Genomic DNA, 18727 nt, shown 5'->3' with positions numbered 1-18727 from the left:
ATTGCTCTTTCTAACTCTGTGAAGAATTGAGTTGGGATTTTGATGGATATTGCATTGAATCTGTATAGTGCTTTAGGCAGAATGGCCATTTTAACTATATTGATTCTACTGATCCATGAGCATGGGAGGTTTTCCCATTTTTTGAGGTCTTCTTCCATTTCCTTCTTCAGAGTCTTGAAGTCTTGAAAGTGCACCATAGGACTGGGCGCAAGGAACTGTCTGGTCCAGGCCTTGACTTCTGCATCCTGCCTCCCTTAATGTTCGTTAGTATTTATTTTGAAAGACAGAGTAGTAGATTCCAGAACATCTGCTGTTAGCTCTTTTCAGGACCTTTATCCCTTTACCTTAAGGTTCTATCAAGGTTGGATCACTTCATATGTCTATCTGTCTGTGTGTATGTATATATGTATGCATGTATGTTTGTATGTATGTATTCATGTACATATGTCTATGCACTCACACTCATATGTACATGTTCATGCACAGGCATGAGAACATACACATGCTCACACCTCTGTGCATCAGTCTTTTATTTGAGAGCTTCTTTCTCTGACAGCACAGGAACTGTTCTATTGGAGACTTGCATCTCTGACTGGGAACCTCAGATGCACACCCCAGGATGCCAGGGTGTTACAGTCCACATCTGCAGATGGCCTTCATCCTCCCTAGAAGCCTGTCCTAAAGGAAATGGGATTTCACTTCACCAGAGGGATTTGGAACAGGAGCAACTTCTTGACTGAAGGTTTCCCCCCATAGAATCTTTAAAAATAGAGTTGCTTCCTAATTGTCAGTTTTTGTTTCTGTTTATCTTTAATTGAATGAAAATACAAAACAGGTGGTGGTGGCACACACCTTTTATACCAGCACTTTGGAGGCAGAGGCGGGCAGATTTTTGAGTTCGAGGTCAGCCTGGCTTAGAGTGAGTTCCAGGACAGCCAGAGCTATACAGAGAAACCCTGTCTCAAAAAAGCAAAACAAAAGCAAAACAAAACAAAAGAACAGAAAGAAAATACACAGGATAGATTTTTCTCAAGACTCTTTTCATGAATTTATATGCTTGTGTTCTTAAGAGGAGACAGTTTATTGCATATTCAAATTAGAGACAACTTAGAAAGCTTCAATTCCCCCCCCCAACCACTTAGCATACAGGAAATGTCTTGCCCTTATCTCTTAAAGGATCCAAAATGCTTTAGCAAAATAAGAAATAAATGTGAAAAATTATTTTTATGGGACAATAAATGATTGGCCATAAATAATATTATTTTCTCATTATTAGCTATGTGAGAAAAACCCTGAAGGGCCCAGAATTGAATTTGAAAAGCAAGTCTTTATGTTGCTTATGGATTGATGGACACTCTATGATGCTGGCAAATGAAGAGAAATATGAGGTGTCATTGCCATCTCTTGGCCACTAAATCTCACCGCCACCATTTGAGGCTGTGCTCTGATCCCAGGCTCCATAAGCAGGCAGCCCTGGAAAGGGGAGAGTCCATTCTTCCTGCTTTAGGAACCAATCAGAGGTTACCAACGAGAACCAATGAGAGACTATCAGACAGATGCTAGTGTTTAGACAGTATCCTTTCATATTTTGTTTACCAATTGAATTTCATCTTGGTGACAGATTGTGATCCCAGTGATAAATCACTTTGGAAGTTATTAAAACTTCCTTTTGAAGTTTTTTTTTTTTGTCACAGTTCTGTGGGCACTTGATGAACTTACTATTTTTCATTTTATATTTATGTGAGTGTGTAAATTTCCATCTAACATGGCAAGTTTAAATATTAGGGTGCTCTACCTTCTCATAAGCTTCCTTTATTCCTGACTTTATTTTTCTGACATCAGTGACATAGACTTGTCCTCTTTAACTTTGATTCATTGCTTTTTACTGTGCTGACATTTTTGCCCCCGTATTTACAGTGACTGGCCCTGCCCTCAAGTATCATTTATCCACCATCAATTTCCCTTTTATCGATTGTTTCAGGAAAGAATTTGTTGGGTCTCTGTCTGTTTCTGTGTCATATGCATATGTGCACACACACGTGGATGTAGAGTCCACGTTGGGTTCCCTCTATTTCCTGTACTTTCCCCCTTTGACACAGGGTCTCCCTTTGGAGCTATAACTTGCTAATTTGGCTAGACTGGCTAGCCAGAGAGCCCTTGGTATCCACAGTTTCTCTTCTTCCTTGGAGATGTCATCATCATGGATACCATGTTAAATTCATGCTTGTTTTAAAAATTCTGCATTCTCTTGTCAGAAACTTTATCTCAATAGTTTTGCTGCTTCCTATTTGTTTTTAGCAAACAGGAAACAGCATTGTGTTACTATTGGGTGTGATATTCATGTTGCTTCATACATCTCTGGTGGATCACTTTTAGCTCATGTATGTGTGTGTCTGTGCTTGTGTGCACACCTGTGTGTTTCCCTGTGTGCATTTGCCACATGTATACATGGAGTTCAGAGGAGGGCGTCAGGGTCCTCAGAGTTCTATATCATTGTGAGTCAGCCATGTGGTTGCTGGGAACTGCACTCAGGTCCTCTGAAAGAGCAGCAAACATTCTGAACTGCTAAGCCATTTCTTCAGGCAGGCATATGCTTTATGATTTTTGAGTACGTGAACTCTGCTCACTCTCCTGCCAATAGATACTTAGTTATTTCAAGTGAGGCTAGACTCCACTCTTTTACTTGTTTATTTACACACTGTCAGCCTAGATTGTGCAGGTTTTGGAGCTATTCTGACTTAAATCCCAGTCCTATGTCCCTTGTTACTTGCTGTTTCTCCTGGCCAAGTGCTCATGGTCCATCTCCTCTCATGGCGACTCCCTCCTCCTTTGGTCTCCTCTCTTCTCTCTCTCCTGTTTATACTTGTAGCCCCAAGTCAGATAACTAAAAACCCAGCTACCTCTATCTATTGCCCAATCCGAGGCTTAGCCTTTTATTGACCAATTAACTTGTGGAGCAAGGTTATGTAGCATCCCTTGGTGCAAGTGAGAATCTTCTCATGAGGCAACCAGATCTTGAAGTATAAACTTTAGCATTTGGTAACAAGCAGCACCAGACCAACCTCCTACTGCTATGAAATTGATCAAAGTCATGGGATTATTTTCATGAACACTTCTTAGATATTAAAAATTTGGGAACATGTCAGGATGAAGTATCCATGAGCTGACATGTGGTTAGTGCTATGAAGAAGGGAGCATGGGCCCATTGCACTCCTGCTGCTGAATGCAGCTGAAGATCCTAAGAACTCCTGTTGGCATGACTGGGGGATAGAATGCATATGTCTTGCTATATTTTGTCAGTGATTTGAGCTCATGATAAGTAATTCTGTTAAGATGTAATGTGTCATGTGACTTGAAGTGCTCTGAAGAAAGCACCCATTGTCTCTGGGACCAATCATCATGTGGTTACTGCAGCTGGCAGTAGAGATTGACCGAGGAAGATAATTAGGCAAGGAAAATTTTATGTCATAAACTTCCATCATTGATAATATAATTTAGATTAGTTTCTGTTTTACTATCAGTAAATATTGTGAAACAATATTACCTGCAAAAGCACTTCATTGTATCGACAGCACAGCGATTTTCTGTCTTGGTTTCCAGGAATACCCAAGACACAATTCACATATCAAATAATGCTCAAGAAGAAGGAAGAACAAAGTATGGATACTCTGGTCCTTCTTAGAAGGAGGAACAAAATACCCTACAGAAGGAGATACAGAGACAAAGTGTGGAGCAGAGAGTGAGGGAAGACCATCCAGAGACTACCCCACCTAGGGATCCATCCCATATACAGTTACAAAACCCAGACACTATTATTTATGCTCACAAGTACTTGCTGACTGAAGCCTGATATAGGATATAGATGTCACCTGGGAGGCTCTGCTAGTACATGACAAATACAAAGGGGGACACTCTCAGCAAGCCACTGAACTGAGATCAGGATCTCCATTTGTTGAGCTAGAGGATCTGAAGGGTTTTACAGCACCATAGGAGGAACAACAATATGAGACACCCAGTTCTTTCTGGGACAAAACCATCAACCAAAGAGTGTACATGCAGTTTCCCATTGCTCCAGACACATAGTCAGCACAGGATGGCCTTTTTGGATATAAAATGGATGAGAGGCCCTGGAAAGACTCAATGCTGCAGTGCAGGGTTGGGGAATGCTAGGACGGGGAAGTGGTAGAGGGTTGATTGGGGAACAGGAGGAGGGGAGATGAACTATGAGACTTTGCGGGGCAAGGAGACCAGGAAAGAGGACAACAACTGAAATGTATATAAAGAATATATTTAATAAAAAAGAAAAAAAGTAGAATTATAGGCATGAAAACAGGAGGACCCAAGGAAAAGAAGGTTCAGTGACAGGTGCAAAGTAGAATCTAGATCAAGGGGAGGCTCCAAGGCCTGACTGACACTATTACTGAGTCTCTGGAGCACTCACATAAAAGAACCTAGCATGACAATACTCTGAAAGACCCAACAAACAGCAGAAACTGTAGATGCAGATATGTGAACCCAATCAATGACAGAAGCACCGATCCCTGTTGATGAGCTAGGGAAGGCTGAAAGAAGCTGAGGGCAATCCAGGAGGACCAGCAGTCTCAATTACTCTGGACCCCCAGGATCTCTCAAACACTGGCCCACCAAACAGGCACCATGCACCACCTGATATGAGGCCCCCAGCACACATACATTAGATGTCTGCCAGGCCTGTGTTCATTTAGGAATGATGTACCTAACCCTCAAGAGCCAAGAGGTTCCAGGGAGTTTAGAGCTCAGGTGGCATGGGGGTTGGGAACATCCACATGGAGATGGGGAAGAGGAGGAGGAATGGGATATGGATCAGTTGGAGAGTGGACAGCGGTGGAGGGGTGGGGAATAAAATATGGAGTGTATAAAAATAACTCATTAATTAAAAAAATGCACAAAGTGGTTTCAAAGAAAAAGGAGTCAAGAGTAATAAATCAATTTTTCATTCATAAGTAAATTAAAAAACCAGGCTTTAAAATGACAGTTAATAAAAATAGTAAAAAGCATTAGCAAAAATGTAAAGTAATAACAAGAACATATAACATCCCAATAACATAACAAATAATATAGCAAAACAACAAAAAACAAAACTTCAACCAAAAATCTAACAGTAAATTATATGAAGCACAGTTCTCTCACTGCACTCTTAGGAACACAGATGTACAGCCTGTTTCTCCTCTTGGACACTTGGTGGCAAGGCAGTCCTCAGTTCTCTCTCAAGGGGTGTTGTCAGAACAGGAAAGGGAATGACATCCTGAATCAGCTGGCTCATTGGCTGGGTAGTTAGGGCCTATTCGCCCTGAGGAATTGAATTATGTAGAGGAAGATTCATCCAAGGAATTTTGTGGCTTTTGAGGATGGAGCTCAGCAGGGGGCTCCTGAGGTGGAAAATCATTCTGCAGGAGGCCCTCTTCCTGGGCCGTGGAAATTTCAGCTCTTGGTACAGTTTCTGGGACCTGGAAGAGGAAGGCAGATATTAAGATAGAGGCTTGTTGGGGACCTAAATATCAGCTATTAGGCTGCTGCCTCCCACCAAGTCAACGGGAAAGTTATCATTGACCTTTGAACTGACACCATTGCTGTTATAACTGCAGGCAGGGCAAAATATCTGGCAACATTCACCAAATACATGGCCTGACAAGCTGCCACTCAGACTTCTATCAGTGCAAACCAATAAATGGGCAGTGGGAAGAGACTTCATTGGGTTTCCCAAAGAAAGCAGAAGGCCACATGCCACCCAGATCAATGAAAATGAGAAGTACTTAATATTTGCATTTGGTTTTTATTCCTGCAAATTGTTCCCCACCTGGGACGTCACATGTCCCTTGCATGATCTCTGTCACAGGACTTAGAAATTGCTCAAATCTCTGCAAGGAATCCCACCTATAATGAGCAAATGCAGGAATGTGACAGGTTATTCATCTGTCACTCATATTAGACTGTAGTTTAAGCAGAGGAGCAAGGTACACTTGCCAATAATTCAGTATCTCATAAGATCCTAACATCCCAGAATACTTGCACATAGACAGAGCAGTGAACAACTACACTCCATGAGGTCAGTGACTGCTTGAGCATGTGGATTAGAAAGGTGCTAGGTGAAAGCAAAGATGGATCCAATGGAAAAATGGTATAAAACAGTATTAGCCTGATTGAGCTGCTTGTCCCTACCTGATGTTGGGTTTGGAGGTTGCTGGTCTTCTCCTGTTCGTCTTTACCATTCATGTTCAAGCCAACCAAGTATTTCTCTATGAGAGACCAGTCAAGAAGTACTTCCTTGCTCTCCCGAATCAGCATGACCCTTCTCTTCTTCACAAGCATCTTCTCTATGAGGAGCCGGCTATGCAGGTTGCTGGAAGTACACTCTGCAAAGTAAGATCCTGCAGCCTCTGCCTCCCATTCCTACTTAAGCCCACTAAGACCCAGGTTCCCATGAAGACCTAGTAAAATACATCTCAATACATCCATCACAGCTGCACAAACAGCAAACAACAGCTTGAGGGAAGAAATAAGGATTGTTTCAGCCCAAATACCAATAAGGATCCATGTCTCTCCAAAAGAAAGGGGACCTCAAACTCTCCATGACAACCCAATGCAATGGGGCAACATCTATTAGTAAGGGGCAAATACCATCAAAGAAGGCCAGTAGAACCAAGAGGAAGGCATTCTGTCCTTGTATTATATCACACTCAGGTCTGTAAAACTCTGCCTGAGTAACAAAGGCCTAGTACTACATAATAATCCTCTCATGAACTAAATCACTTTTCTATCTAGAGACTCCTGAGTATGCCTTGATAATACTGGGATTGGTAACAGTCTCTTACAGACTTATAAAAGGTGAGTCCAAAATCCCAAGGCACACTGTTGACTAAACATTAGAAGGGATAGAACCAGACCTGCAGACTCTCCAGTCCAGAAAGAAAGGAAGGCAGAAATGGCCTTTCCACAACTGGTGGCCTCCCTCACTGGTACTTGCCTATAGAAGTTAATCTCCTTCTTGAGCTCCTGGATGTTCTCTTGGGCCTCAATCTTCTCCATCTCTAAGTTGTGCAGAAATGTCATGACCTCCTTCTCCTTTAACTTCTGTTGTTCATACATTGGATTCAGCCTCTGGAAGGGCCTGTCCCCAGGAAGACAGAACTCCATTAATGTGGTCTTTTAAGAATACATCATCTAAGGCCCAGAAAAACCACATTCTAGATTCTTTTTTTTTTAATTTATTGATATATTTATTTACATTTCAAATGATTTCCCCTTTTCTGGACCTCCACTCCCCGAAAGTCCCATCAGTTCCCTTCCCTCCCCCTGTTTTCCCACCCAACCCTTCCCACCTCCCTGTTCTGATTTTGCTCTATACTGCTTCACTGAGTCATTCCAGAACAAGGGGCCACTCCTCCGTTCTTCTTGTACCTCATTTGATGTGTGGATTATGTTTTGGGTATTCCAGTTTTCTAGGTTAATATCCACTTATTAGTGAGTGCATACCATGATTCACCTTTTGAGTCTGGGTTACCTCACTTAGTATAATGTTCTCCAGCTCCATCCATTTGCCTAAGAATTTCACGAATTCATTGTTTCTTTTTTTTTTTCATTTTGTTTCAAGTTTTTTTTAATTCAATATAATTTATTTACATTTCAAATGATTTCCCCTTTTCTAGCCCCCCCACTCCCCGATAGTCCCTTCTCTTCCCCTGTCCTCCCTCCCACCCCTTCCCACTTCCCCGTTCTGGTTTTGCCGAATACTGTTTCACTGAGTCTTTCCAGAACCAGGGGCCACTCCTCCTTTCTTCTTGTATCTCATTTGATGTGTGGATTATGTTTTGGGTATTCCAGTTTTCTAGGTTAATAACCACTTATTAGTGAGTGCATACCATGATTCACCTTTTGAGTCTGGGTTACCTCACTTAGTATGATGTTCTCTAGCTCCATCCATTTGCCTAAGAATTTCATGAATTCATTGTTTCTAATGGCTGAATAGTACTCCATTGTGTAGATTGTGTGGTTTTGGTATCAGCGTAATTGTGGCTTTGTAGAAGGAATTGGGTAGGGTTCCTTCTTTTTCTATTTTGTGGAATAGTTTGAGGAGTATTGGTGTTAGGTCTTCTTTGAATGTCTGATAGAATTTTGCACTGAAACCATCTGGTCCTGTGCTTTTTTTGGTTGGAAGACTTTCTATGACCCCTTCTATTTCTTTAGGGGTTATGGGACAGTTCAGATGATCTATTTGGTCCTGATTTAATTTTGGTATTTGGTATCTGCCTAGGAAATTGTCCATTTCCTCCAGATTCTCCAGTTGTGTTGAGTATAGGCTTTTGTAGTATTATCTGTTGATTTTTTGGATTTCCTCATTTTCTGTTGTAATATCTCCCTTTTCATTTCTAATTTTGTTAATTTGGATACTTTCTCTGTGCCCTTTGGAAGTAATAATCTCTATTCCTTAATAACTCTTAACATCAATGGACTCAATTCCCCAATAAAAAAACATAGACTAACAGACTGGATAAGGAAACAGGACCCTACATTTTGCTGCATACAGGAAACACACCTAAATGTCAAAGCCAAAAACTACCTTAGAGTAAAAGGCTGGAAGACAATTTCACAAGCCAATGGTCTCGGGAAAAGAGCCATAGTAGCTATTCTAATATCAGATAAAATTGACTTTCAACCTAAAGTCATCAAAAGAGACACTGAGGGACACTTCTTGCTGGTCAAAGGAAAAATCCACCAAGAAGAACCTTCAATTCTGAACATCTATGCTCCAAATGCAAGGGCACCCTCATTCGTAAAAGAAACTTTACTAAAGCTCAAAGCACACGTTGTACCTAACACAATAATTGTGGGGGACTTCAACACTCCACTCTCCTCAATTGACCGATCAGGAAAACAGAAACTAAACGGGGACACAGTAAAACTAATTGAAGCTTTGGACCAATTGGGTTTGACTGATATTTATAGAATATTTCACCCTAAAGCAAAAGAATATACCTTTTTCTCAGCACCTCATGGTACCTTCACCAAAATTGACCATATAATTGGTCACAAGACAGACCTCAACAAATACAAGAAGATGGAACTAATCCCATGCCTCCTATCAGATCACTATGGTGTAAGAGTGGTTTTCAATAGCAACAAAAACAACAGAAAGCCCACATACACATGGAGGCTGAGCAATACTCTACTCAATGACACCTTGGCCAAAGAAGAAATAAACAAAGAAATAAGAGACTTTTTAGAATTTAATGAAAATGAAGGCACAACATACCCAAATCTCTGGGACACAATGAAAGCAGTGCTAAGAGGAAAACTCATAGCCCTGAGTGCCTCCAAAAAGAAAATGGAGAGAGCATATACTAGCAGCTTAATGACACACCTGAAAGCCCTGGAACAAAAAGAAGCTATTTCACCCAGGAGGAGTAGAAGACAGGAAATCATCAAACTCAGGGCTGAAATCAATCAAGTGGAAACAAAGAGAACCATACAAAGAATCAACGAATCCAGGAGCTGGTTCTTTGAGAAAATCAACAAGATAGATAAACCCTTAGCCAGACTGACCAAAGGGCACACATTCTAGATTCTATATACATGGATCTTCTTCAGCTTTGGAAACTTATTATCCTGTCGCCAGGCAGCAGAAGCTAGGCATCCAGGTGGAAGATGCCATAGCTCTCTGTGTTCACTCAGTATGGCTGGAGGTACAGTCTAACCAGTTATAATGTCATGAGCCAAGGGCACAGATCTTTGTCCTCCAGAGACCTATGATGATATATTTCCTGTTTCCCAACAGGGATTCTAAATCCTGAATAACTTATACCTTAGAGACAGACATCACACATAATTGTGGATATGAGACCAGACATCACCACATCTTTATAATCTGCCCAAGGGATACAAATATATGAACAATTGTGATCAAATAGCTAAAGAACCATGTTGATTAAGGTGGAGGCACCCAGATTTCAGCACAAACATCACCTTGAAACTGTCTTACATGTAAATCCTGAAGACAAACACAGACTCCTAGATTCCAATGTGTGAAGGGAATTATAAACATACAAAATGTATGCAAATGTAGATGCATGTGCACACACACAGACACACAGAATTGGACACACATACAAGGAGAAAAGGAAACAGAGTCAGAGAAAGAGCGAAAGAGATAAAAACTGAAAGAGCATAATGAGATACAGAAGAAATGCATGCAGCATTACTGTCTCAGAGTATAAGGCACGCAAAGAGGAACAGGCAGAGCCTCAGGTGTCTAGTCAAGCACTGAGATGAACAATGTAGGACCAGGCCTCTCCAGCTGCTTCCAGGAGCTTCCAGCACTCAGTCATCTGCTAGGCAATTACAAATACTCAACACAAACTCACAGCTCCTACAAACTCACAAAGCCACCTCATGTCAAGGGCTTTCCAAATGCACTATGGGAACTAATTTTCCACTATTTCTATCCCTGAATTCTTCATTTCAACAAGTCCCTCTTTTCCATTGAAGGGATCAAAAGAGTCTATTTCCTGTCTCACTCCTGAGCAAGCTTCTGCCTCTAAGAAGTATTTTGGGACCTGACATTGGGCACAGGGACATTCTGGTGGTACAGCTTTCTAGAAAACCCCACGTTAAAAGGGTAAGATTATTGCTGACCCCAGATTGACACCACTTTGTTTGAGCAATACATACCTCTTGTTAATGGCTCCCTCTGTCATGGAGATCAGGCGATCATTCACCTCGTTTCTCTCCTGGGTAATGAGCTGCAGCTCTGTGGTCAGCTTCTCCTCTTCCTTCTTTGCCTGCTTCTTGCTTAGGACAGTTTCAGGGGATGATGTCTGCCTGGCAGCCCCTGTAGGTAGAATAACACAGGTGAACTTGCATGGTGGGGACACAGAGTGTAGACAGATGATCCTGACACACATACAGAAGGACAACCGGCCTAGAACCCAGTGACACCACACAGAGTTTGGTCCAGGCTTGAGATGCCTCCTCAGTGATTCTCAGCTCTCCCATCACCGTATAGAGACCTGGAGATGTAAGCAGATTGTTGTGTCCTCTGTCTCCCTACACATGCTTATGATGACCACAGAGATGGCTTTCCTGGCTTATTAATGTCTGCACAGTGTGCATCTTGTTTTCAGAGCCCTTAGTCCTGTGGTTTCACAAGTAATATGATACATTCATGGTCCAGAAGTACATGAGTGCTTGGAGATGTTCAGATCTTCTACCCTTGTTACTCTAGGCCCAGGACATGGGATTAAAACTTCATGCTCTGAGAGAACACAGTGAACACAGTGATCAGTTCCCCCTACTGAAACACCAAAGAGCCCGGAAGTATCAATTGGATCACATCTCTGAGTGTATCCTGTGACAGGTTTTTGTATATAGTACAGAAATGCCTGCCACCCACAACTGGTGATAAAAAAAGTTGGGATGGGAATTGTCAGAAAGAGGAGAATATAAGGTCATGGCCAGGAACACAATTCTCTCCCTGGTACTACTGTGAGATAGCCACTGATGCTAAAAGAAGCCATGAGAGTGAAGTGCAGAGATGCCCTCCCCTAAATTGGCAAAGGTTAGACCTCTTGTGACTCTTGATGGTCTCATTCTGTCCCCTGTAACACCCACAATACTCATTGAAAGAAAAGACTTGGAGTTCACAGCATTACAACTTTGGGTTTGCAATCTCCTACCTTAAGGAATAGAGAAAGTAATGTGAATTCTTCAATTTTCAAGAATTATGATAATTATGAAAGTTCTTTTGCTTCCCAGAGGCTCTAGTTCCTTGCCCCATTGTTAGAAAGGCCAGCTCATGCAACTCCTGTACATCCACTTCCCCAAACTTACTCTGTCTTCCCCAAGACCATCTCCTTCGTACTTCATTACTCTCAGAAGAAAGGGCAGTTTCCTTCTTCTTCTCTCTAGTCTCTCTCCCATCTACTCTTGCTCTCCAAAAAAGGTTTCTGAGTCGGGCAAACATGTCTATAGGCTTATCCTCTAGACACTGACTGAGAAACCTTAGTGCATGTGTTGTTGCTACAACACTGGTGACATCACAGAGGATTCCAAGAACTCTCTAGGAAACAATGGAATGTTCAAGAAGGGACTGCTGATGTCATGGGGTACAGGCCTTTGGCTCCCTGCTAATGTTCTCCCTATACTGACAGGAAACTGAGATGCCCTTTCCTGAAGACTCTTCTGGGGCATAGCCATTGAGCCCATCCTCCTTCCAAAGCCAGGGTTTGCTCTAGGCTTGATTGGCAACACTTAAGTCATCCCTATGTATCTCTCTGAGTGTTTACTTTTCAAATACTTCTCAGAAATGTCTCATCCTACCTCAAAAATTTTCCAATCAACAATATGAGCCATTAAAATCTACTGAGAAATCACTCCAGTTTTAATATGCAGTCAAAAGTTCTCCTATCTCATCATGCGCAGGTTCACGAAATCACATCCAGGCAGAGCCTACAGGGCAATTTGCAATGTGGGTATGTGTTAGAGGTAACAATCATGAAGTCTTGTGCTTAGCATTTCAAAATTGCCCCAAGATGCCGAGAGAGAGAGAGAGAGAGAGAGAGAGAGAGAGAGAGAGAGAGAGAGAGAGAGAGAGAGAGAGAGAGATTGAGAGAGAGAGAGAGAGATTGAGAGAGACGTAGTCATCATAGTGCTGGCAATAGTTTTGAGATCTGTTGGTAGGGGAAACTAGAATATTGGAGCCAGCAATGGAAAGGCCCTAAGGCTGAGTATGAGGCTCTCATGACTTCACCAGTGTCACCAAAGGAGGATTGCTTACAGCCCTCTGTAACTATAAAATGAGATTCTGTCCCCCAAAATAGTCAATAGCAATAAGGGCATGCAGGCAGAAGGTGTAGGAATATACAATAGATATATGTTAGAGCACAGAACAAGTGCCTAGCATCTCTGTTTGGGTTCATTGATTGGCCCCATCAACCACACAAACACTTATCTCAGTCAGACAGGGAAGGTTTATTGAATTCAGACCTTAATATTGATAGATGGTAATGATAGCTCTGGTTTTGGTTGCTAAGCAATTACCCCAATCGTCTGTCTTTGTCAAGTTATAAATTCAAAACAAAACAAAGGAAAACAGAACAAAAAACATAAGTAGCTCATACGAAGTGGTCAGTTCTGATCAGGCCATTTCATATTTAAGAGTGTATATTGGATCTTAATTTGATGGGTTCCATGTAAAGGTTTTGGAACATTGTAAGCGTAACAAACATCATACTAAACATAACAGGATGTGATCTCCATGACCTTGCTCTGAGACAAGTTACTTTTTTCCTGTGTCAATGATTGACTGGAATATTACAGCAACAATCTGAAATAGGGAGCAGACATGGAAAAATGCCTGTAGCTATATTGGTGGGTACAGGCCTCAGCATCAGAAAACCCAGGTCTCTTTCAGTGAGTAGTACTGACCTAAAAGTCCTAGGAATCCCACTTGTAAGCGTAGCTATTAGAAAGTGGAAGAAGGAATGTCTGAGCGGAAGATTAACCTGGCAAACCAGGTAGAGAACAACATGGAATACTTGAGACCCTGTTTCAGGAAACAACATTGAAAAATACCATACATCCAAGGCCTCAGCCACAAATCCTTGTCTATTATAAAGAACTTACCATTCTCCCCTTACCAGTCTTTCATTCTGGGAAGATGGAGAAGTAGAAATGATATATCTTTTCTAAAGATCTTCTTCTATCTTTCCCTGGGTCCACATTAATAACAAATGAAAGTGGGTATCACCTTCTGAACAACTGATTATTATCCACTGCTGCTAGCATGATACTGTGCCAATGACAATCTCTAGCTTCCCTGAGTGCTGGTGCCCCGTTATGAAGTATTAAGTGCTGAGGCTAAAGCCCAGTGAACCTTTTAAGGGGCTAGAAAGAAGCCATCAGAGATACTCCACTTCCTTGTCCTGAGATTAAATCAAGCAGATATAGTGTGATTCTAGTAGGCTATTTAACCATACATTTTTCTCCCATTCCCAAGTTTCTTAGTTCAGTACAGGGCATAGTTCATATACCTCTGTCCCCACAGAGTTCATGTACCTCTGTCCCTTATTTTCCTTGATATATTTCCCCTGGGTCCCGATTTTTTGTTTGTTTGTTTTTGGATTTGGTTTTTTTGAGGCAGGATTCCTCTGTATAGCCCTGGCTGTCCTGGAACTCACTCTGTAGACCAGGCTGGCGTCAAACTCAGAAATCTGCCTGCCTCTGCCTCCCTGAGTGCTGGGATTACAGGCATGCACCACCACCACCTGGCTGATTTTTTTTTTTATAGAATTGGGTGTAGTCAAGCAATTTCTGCCCTCAGTAAGATGTGAAGAGTATCAATAACTAGTGAACACACTGTATGTGCTTACACATGTACAATCATGGACAATGGAGCATAAGTGAGGACTGGGTCACCAACACTGTGTCCTGGAATTTGTGTCCTTAGACCCGGTTCACAGGAAATGTGGAAGGACTTCGGGGGATCCCCTGCAGGGACAGAGTGAGGTGGAATGGGCACTGAGAAGGCTGAGCAACACTGCTCAGGCTGCTCCCTTCAGGTAACAAACACATTCTCTGTTCTCCTTCCAAAGAGTTCCTGTTGAGGCCACAGAATTTATCTAAACATGATAAGGTCATGCAGTCATTTTTCCTAATGATACACTTCTTCCTGATAAGGCTTTCCCCCTTGCAAATCTGTAGCAAACTTGTCACATCCCAGCCATCTATTTCATAATGTTGCAGTAATATGCCTCCCACTCATGAATGAAAAACAAAAGAAAAAAAACTTCTTGATTCAGAGCAGGGTCATACTGACCACGTACAATAGAATGTTCTGAATTTTGTGAGGTTTGTTAATCATAATAATTTCCACATCTATATACTTCCCATAGACCCATCAAATTCAAGGTCAGTATTGCTATTATGTCTAAATAGTTTGAGTCAGGGCCCACAAAGGGCAGCATTCCTGCCCTTGTTCAAGAGCTCTTTGTGGTTTTTACAAGGAGCTCGCCCTGAGAAATAGGTAGTAAAAATTATTGATCTGTTGCCCTGATTGTTCAGTCCTGAGGTATGCATTCAATAAGCATCCATGTTTAACTGAATTCAGTGTTCAGTTTGTTGAGTGACCCCTTCACATGAACCCTTCCATTTAGCAGCACTTAGGACAATGAGCCAACGTCTCAAATGGTGATATCTTGCAATAAATTAAGTGACAGGAGAATGGGTAAGTTACCCCTTGTGATAAGGATCAGGGGTGTCCTTGGTGCTTTTTAGGTGCCTATTGGCCATGTGCAACACCTTCAAGAGCCCAGTTCTGATCTTCCTTGGGAATCATTGTGTTCCCATGATGATGCACTCAGACGTGCCTGGGAACAACTAGAACAATTGACAGAGAACTAGATTTCTATAATGAAGGTAACATTGCTAACTTATGTTGCAGGATATTTGTTCAGACGGTAAACTACACGAGTGTGTTATTTTCTGAAAACAAACAAACAAATGAACAAACAAATTATTTTACAGTTTAGCCCAGCCCTAGCACAGACCTTCAACCCAAGAGCTTTCCATTTATTTTACTTTCTTGTCCTGTGGCTCAGCCCTAGCACATACATGTATTGCAAAGGAAAAGACGGTCAACTCCAGGTCAAGAGGCAGAGAAAGTAACCCTTGAAAAGGAATAAACCAAAGAAAAGTCTTTAAGTTGAAAGATATTGAGGACAGAGTGGATTAGGATGGTCAGCTGGGTGCTTTCCCTGTCTCTCTGAGCTGGCAGGTTTTCACCCCAGCATCTGGCTCCTGAGTCTTCACTGTTAAAATTAAATGGCTGGCATATGTGTATTTTTTAAAACTTATTTATTAATCATTCCATTTGTTAACATCTCAAATGATATACCACATGCTGCTTTCCCCTCCAACAACCCCTCAAACAACATCTGCCCTTTCCCACTCCCCTTTGCCTGTATGAGGGTGCTTCCCCACTCTCCCACCCTCTCCTGACCTACTACTGGTTTGGCATCCTTCTCTAGGGCATCAAAACTCCACAGGACTAAGTGCCTCTCCTTCATTGCTCTCAGGCAAGGCCATCCTCTGCTCCAATGTATCTAGAGGAATAGATTCCTCCCTCAACACATCACCTTTTGTGGTCTAGTCACTGGGAACGCTGGGTGGGCCTGGCAGCTGATGTTCTTCCAACGTTTCATTCCCCATCTCCTACTCCAGCTTTTCTGCCAGCTCCCCACCAGGTTACCAGAGCTCAGTCTAATGGTTGCTTCCAATGGTCAGTTGCTGGCCAGACTTCCCTAAGAACCTTCACAAGCTGTTACTGTCAGCAAGCACCTCTTTACCACACCAACAGTGTCTGGTTTGGTGTCTGCAGACATGATGTATCCCTAGGTGTGGCAGTGCCTGGATGGCCCTTCCTTCAGTCTCTGGACTATTTGTAGTCCCTGCTCTTCTTTTTCTCACATGGAGGAGTGTACAGGAGTGATCTATACCTCTAGATACATTGTAGCAGAGGATGGCCTTGCCTGTCAGGAATGGAGGAGAGGCACTTAGTACTGTGGAAGTTTGATGCCCTAGGGTATGATGCAGAAGCAGTAGGTCAGGAGAGGATGTTTGAGTGGGGAAACGCTCATATACAGGCAAAGGGGAGTGGGAAAGGGCAGATGGTTTTTGAGGGATTGTTGGAGGGGTAAGCAGGAAGTGGTATATTTCTGGGTTAGAAATTTTGAAATGAGTTGGTGGCACTATCTCTTGAAGGAGGGCGGTCCCATGTGTATGTGTGTGTGTGTGTGTGTGTGTGTGTGTGTGTGTGTGTGTGGGTGTACCTATCCACTGGAGGTGGTCTCTACAGGTTCTATCTCTCCCTTCTCTGTGCATTTCAGCTAAAGTCATCCCCTTTGGGTCCTGGGAGCCTCATGTTTACCTGCTGTCTGTGTCCCTCAGGTGGCTATCCCCAGTTCCTCACCCTCCCTGCTATATATTTTTGTTCTATTTCCAGACCCTCTGTACCTCCCTCCTCTGTACCTCCCTCCTATTCTCAGCAGTACCTAATACTGCCCCCTTATTTCCTCCCGTACTCTCTCCCTCCCAGGTCTCCTCTATCTCCACCTCCCACATTCATCCTGTTCCCGCAGCAGCCATGGCCTGGTCTCCCTTCCTTCTAAGGTACTTAATGTCTGTGGGCTATATCATGGGCATTGGGAACTTTAGAGCAAATATCTACTTCTCAGTAAACACATACCTTGTATGTTCCTTTGTATCTGGGCTACCTCACTCAGGATGATATTTTCTAGATATTCCATTTGCCTTCAAATTGTATGAAGTCATTGTTCTTATTTGCTTAGTAGTATTCCATTTTGTAACAGTTTCATTTCCTTACAGAAGCTTTGCAATTTTGTGAGGTGCCATTTGTCTATAGTTGATCTTAAAGCATAAGCCATTGGGTTTCTGTCCAGGAAGGTTTTCCTTTTTCCTATGTGTTCAAGGATCTTCCTCACTTTCTCTGCTATTAGATGCAGTGTATGTACTTTAATGTTGAGTTGCTTGGATCACTAGGACTTGAGGTTTGTAGAGAGGATCAATGGCAGGTAGATCAATGGAATAGAATTGAAGACCCAGAAATGAACCCACTCCTATGGTCACTTGATCTTTGACAAAGGAACTAAAACCACCCAGTGAAAAAATGATAGCCTTTTTAACAAATGGTGCTGGTTCAACTGTAGGCTACCATGTAGAAGAATGCAATTTGAACCATTTTTATCTCCTAGTACAAAAATCAAGTCCAGGTGGATCAAGGACCTCTACATGAAACCAGACACACTGAAAGTAAGAGAAAAGAAGCTGAACACATGGGCACAGGGGAAAATTTCCTGAACAGAACACCAGTATCTTATGCTGTAAGATCAAATATTGACAAATGGGACCTCAAAGAAAAACAAAGTTTCTGTAAGGTAAAAGACACTGTCAATAGGACAAAATGGCAAGCAACAAATTGGGAAAATATTTTTACCAACCCTACATCTGACAGAGGCTAATATATGAAGGACTCAAGAAGTTAGACTTCAGAGAACCAAATAACCCTATTAAAAAAGGGATACAGAGCTAAATCAAGAATTTTCACTTGAGGAATAATGAATGGTTGAGAAGCACCTAAAGAAATGTTCAACATATTTAGTCATCAGGGAAATGCAAATCAAAATAATCCTGAGATTTTACCTCACACCAGTCAAAATGGCTATGATCAAAAACTCAGGAGACAGCAGGTGCTGGCCAGGATGTGGAGGAAGAGGAACACTCCACCACTGCTGGCAGGATTGCAAGCTGGTAAAACCACTCTAGAAATCTGTTTGGCAGTTCCTCAGAAAACTGGGCATTCTACTACCAGAGGACCCTGTTATACCACTCCTGGGCATCTATTCAGAGGATTCTCCAGCACATAATCAGGAGACATGCTCCAGTATGTTTACCCCAGCCTTATTTATAATAGCCAGAAGCTGGAAAGAACCCAGATGTTCCTCAGTAGAGGAATAGACACAGAAATTGTGGTAAATTTACACAATGGAATACTAATTAGCTATTAAAACAATGAATTCATGAAATTCTTGGGCAAATGGATAAAACTGGAAAATATCATCATGAGTGAGGTAATCCAATCACAAAAGAAGACACATGGTATGCACTCACTGATAAGTGG

General features: G+C 42.1%; 1 protein-coding gene across 1 annotated transcript; it reads right to left on the bottom strand.

Annotated features, from left to right (window-relative positions):
* Window positions 1-5342: 5342 nt before the first annotated feature.
* LOC127677830 (disks large homolog 5-like) lies at window positions 5343-11995 on the bottom strand. The gene is made up of 5 exons (XM_052172818.1): window positions 11863-11995; window positions 10705-10864; window positions 7004-7147; window positions 6199-6379; window positions 5343-5486 (listed from the first exon to the last, which is right to left on the bottom strand). The coding sequence occupies exons 1-5, from the start codon at window positions 11993-11995 to the stop codon at window positions 5343-5345; spliced, it is 762 nt and encodes a 253-aa protein (XP_052028778.1).
* Window positions 11996-18727: the final 6732 nt, after the last annotated feature.

This window comes from Apodemus sylvaticus, chromosome 2 (genome assembly GCF_947179515.1).
Source record: "Apodemus sylvaticus chromosome 2, mApoSyl1.1, whole genome shotgun sequence".
In the NCBI taxonomy this organism is placed as follows: Eukaryota; Metazoa; Chordata; class Mammalia; order Rodentia; family Muridae; genus Apodemus; species Apodemus sylvaticus.
Note: the sequence above shows the minus strand (reverse complement) of the source record. Positions and strands in the feature narration are given on the sequence as shown.